General features: G+C 44.0%; 1 protein-coding gene across 1 annotated transcript in view; it reads left to right on the forward strand.

Moving 5' to 3' along the window:
* Window positions 1-2,357, forward strand: part of crtac1b (cartilage acidic protein 1b) — a 19,091-nt gene that overhangs the window by 9,207 nt on the left and 7,527 nt on the right. The window contains exons 5-6 of the mRNA XM_035663705.1: window positions 1,008-1,142; window positions 1,260-1,402. Of these exons, the coding sequence (XP_035519598.1) occupies window positions 1,008-1,142; window positions 1,260-1,402 (278 nt within the window). The remainder of the gene's footprint in view (window positions 1-1,007; window positions 1,143-1,259; window positions 1,403-2,357) is intronic.

Genomic DNA, 2,357 nt, shown 5'->3' on the forward strand with positions numbered 1-2,357 from the left:
TTCACTTAACCCTGTGATGGATACCTGCTTCGACATAGAAGAGGCAAACAATAAATGCCAAAATGAAGGATTTCACCGTGATCTGTTTCTTTGATAATAGAGACCATCATGAGTAAAAAATGCTGCCTCTGTGATACTTTATTGTAACCATTGAAAAGTCCTTGAAGCTGATGTCCAAGCAAGTTTTTGAAATGGGACACGACTTTGTATTTCAGCGTAACAGAATCAATCTTCATCATCTGTGGATCTTTTTGCATGCAGGATGTCATCTACGTCCACCGGAGGGGCAGAGTGGGTTGGCCCAGAATCGCTGTGAATGATGTAGGGTAGATGGCTTTGTCATCAAACTGCCGTTAATCAGAGCAGAGGGACAGTCAGTGAAGTTGTATATCTAATGGTTACAAATCTCTGGAGAGACATTAGTGGTTTATGGCCATAGGGGGCGAGTGATATTTGTCTGGGCTGATGGAGCGGGCCACTAAATCAGGAGCGAGTCCTGACTCACAGCACTGAGTGCATACTGGAAGGGCAATCAAAGCCCTTTCAACTAAATAATTAGACTCCGCTGGTCTCAGATGAGACACTTTAGCGAGGTACTTCACTTTATAGAAAGTCATTGGGAAATCCTGGGGTCACAAAGATCTTTTCAGAAGGAGAAAACTACTGTTAGTTTTTGGTTAATGCAAAAGATTCTCAGCGTGTCGCGTCTTTGTGTTTTTGTATTTGTCTGCGCTTGTGCCCAGGTGTGTTTATGTGTGTGTACCCTATCAGAGTTAGTGTCTGTGTCAGCAGAAAGACCTGCCCTGCTTAGAGGAAATGGCCTGGAAAGACAGTAATGATCTCTCACCGTTCACTTTTGTGATGGAGCTGATCTCTCTCCCTCTGTTCGCTCTGTTGTTCCGGCTATCATGCTTCATTTTTTCTTCCTAAAATTCTCTGTTCACCCTCGTTTTAACAGCCTAATTCTCTCTTACCTCTGAGCTTCGTTTCTCTGACTGTTTGTGCAGGAGGGCGAGGTGTGGTGGTGGGGCCCATTGTCAGTCAATCCCAGTCCGATGTGTTTTGCGACAACGAATATGGACCCAACTTCCTGTTCAGAAACAATGGAGATGGAACTTTTACTGATGTGGCGCAGCAGGCTGGTGAGAGGACCAAGTACAGTTTTACAAATCATAACCTTGAAGATCTGAATCTGATGCAAAAACAATACACAATGTAGGCTTTCTTGTATAATAGAGTATATTACCATATACCTGTAGGTGTGGAGGACCCCATGCAGCATGGCAGAGGGGTTGCTCTAGCAGACTTCAACCGTGACGGCAAGACAGACATCGTCTACGGGAACTGGAATGGACCTCATCGTCTGTACATACAGCTGAATAACCGCAAACAAAAGTTCAAGGTGGGTCCAAATATGTTTCCTGGGTATTGAACAACTCAACAAGTAATGCACAAAAATGCCAATAGTCACACAACAGCATCTTGGATGAATACTGGCTTTAAAGTCTCAGTATGCTTCAAACCAAAAGGGTGGTTTGACATTTCAAAAGTGTGTATACTGTACCTGCTCCAAATGTTCACGCTTGAAGGTAAAGTGAAAAGACAAAATGGATGGGAATTATTGGGAACATACTTTTGGTTGTACACACAAAAAAGTGACGGAAGTTGTTGTATGAATAGTGAAAAGGGGGGAGCTTCACAACTCTGCTCGCCTGGTCAATCGCTTTTGGAATGGGTTTCTAGTAGTTCCAAACTGTTCACAGGTATCTCTGTGGATAGTCCACAGTAACCAGCACTCATTGATAATCTATACAGTCTTTGTGTCAAATGATTCTCACATCAGAAAATCAGGCACAGCAAATTATGTAGGAGAGTTTTAGAGCGAGGTTGTGGTTCTCTCCTCTTCTTCTCTCTCCAGAATCAATGACTAATGAACAAGCTGCACAAAGACAGCAAATCTCATCCATTAACTCTGTGAATCAGAGTTATCTATGCTAACGGACGGCTAGTGAATTAGCACTCGCCAGCGCTGGTCCACTTTGGGACTGAGTGGGATTTAAAGACGGACGTGTGGCGATTTACTGAACCAACGACTAAAGGCAGCTCCTGTGAGACAGCTAGTAGTGTAGTGTAGTTGTGCAGTACAGTTTAGAGCATCACAGACAGACACGAGCTCTGCTGCGCATAAATCTGCGGAGGTTCCGTGCTTGGTGATCTATTTGTCAGCACCTGCAGCTGCATCTTTTACCAGAGAGATAAACGTCACAGGAGACATCTTTATAGGGGTCAAATAAGGGGTTAATGTGTGATGCTTAGCCCAGAGACAATTCCATCAGCGTGACACACACACACACACA

Source organism: Morone saxatilis, unplaced genomic scaffold (assembly GCF_004916995.1).
Source record: "Morone saxatilis isolate NCDOM2014 unplaced genomic scaffold, NCSU_SB_2.0 Contig19, whole genome shotgun sequence".
Lineage (NCBI taxonomy): Eukaryota > Metazoa > Chordata > Actinopteri > Moronidae > Morone > Morone saxatilis.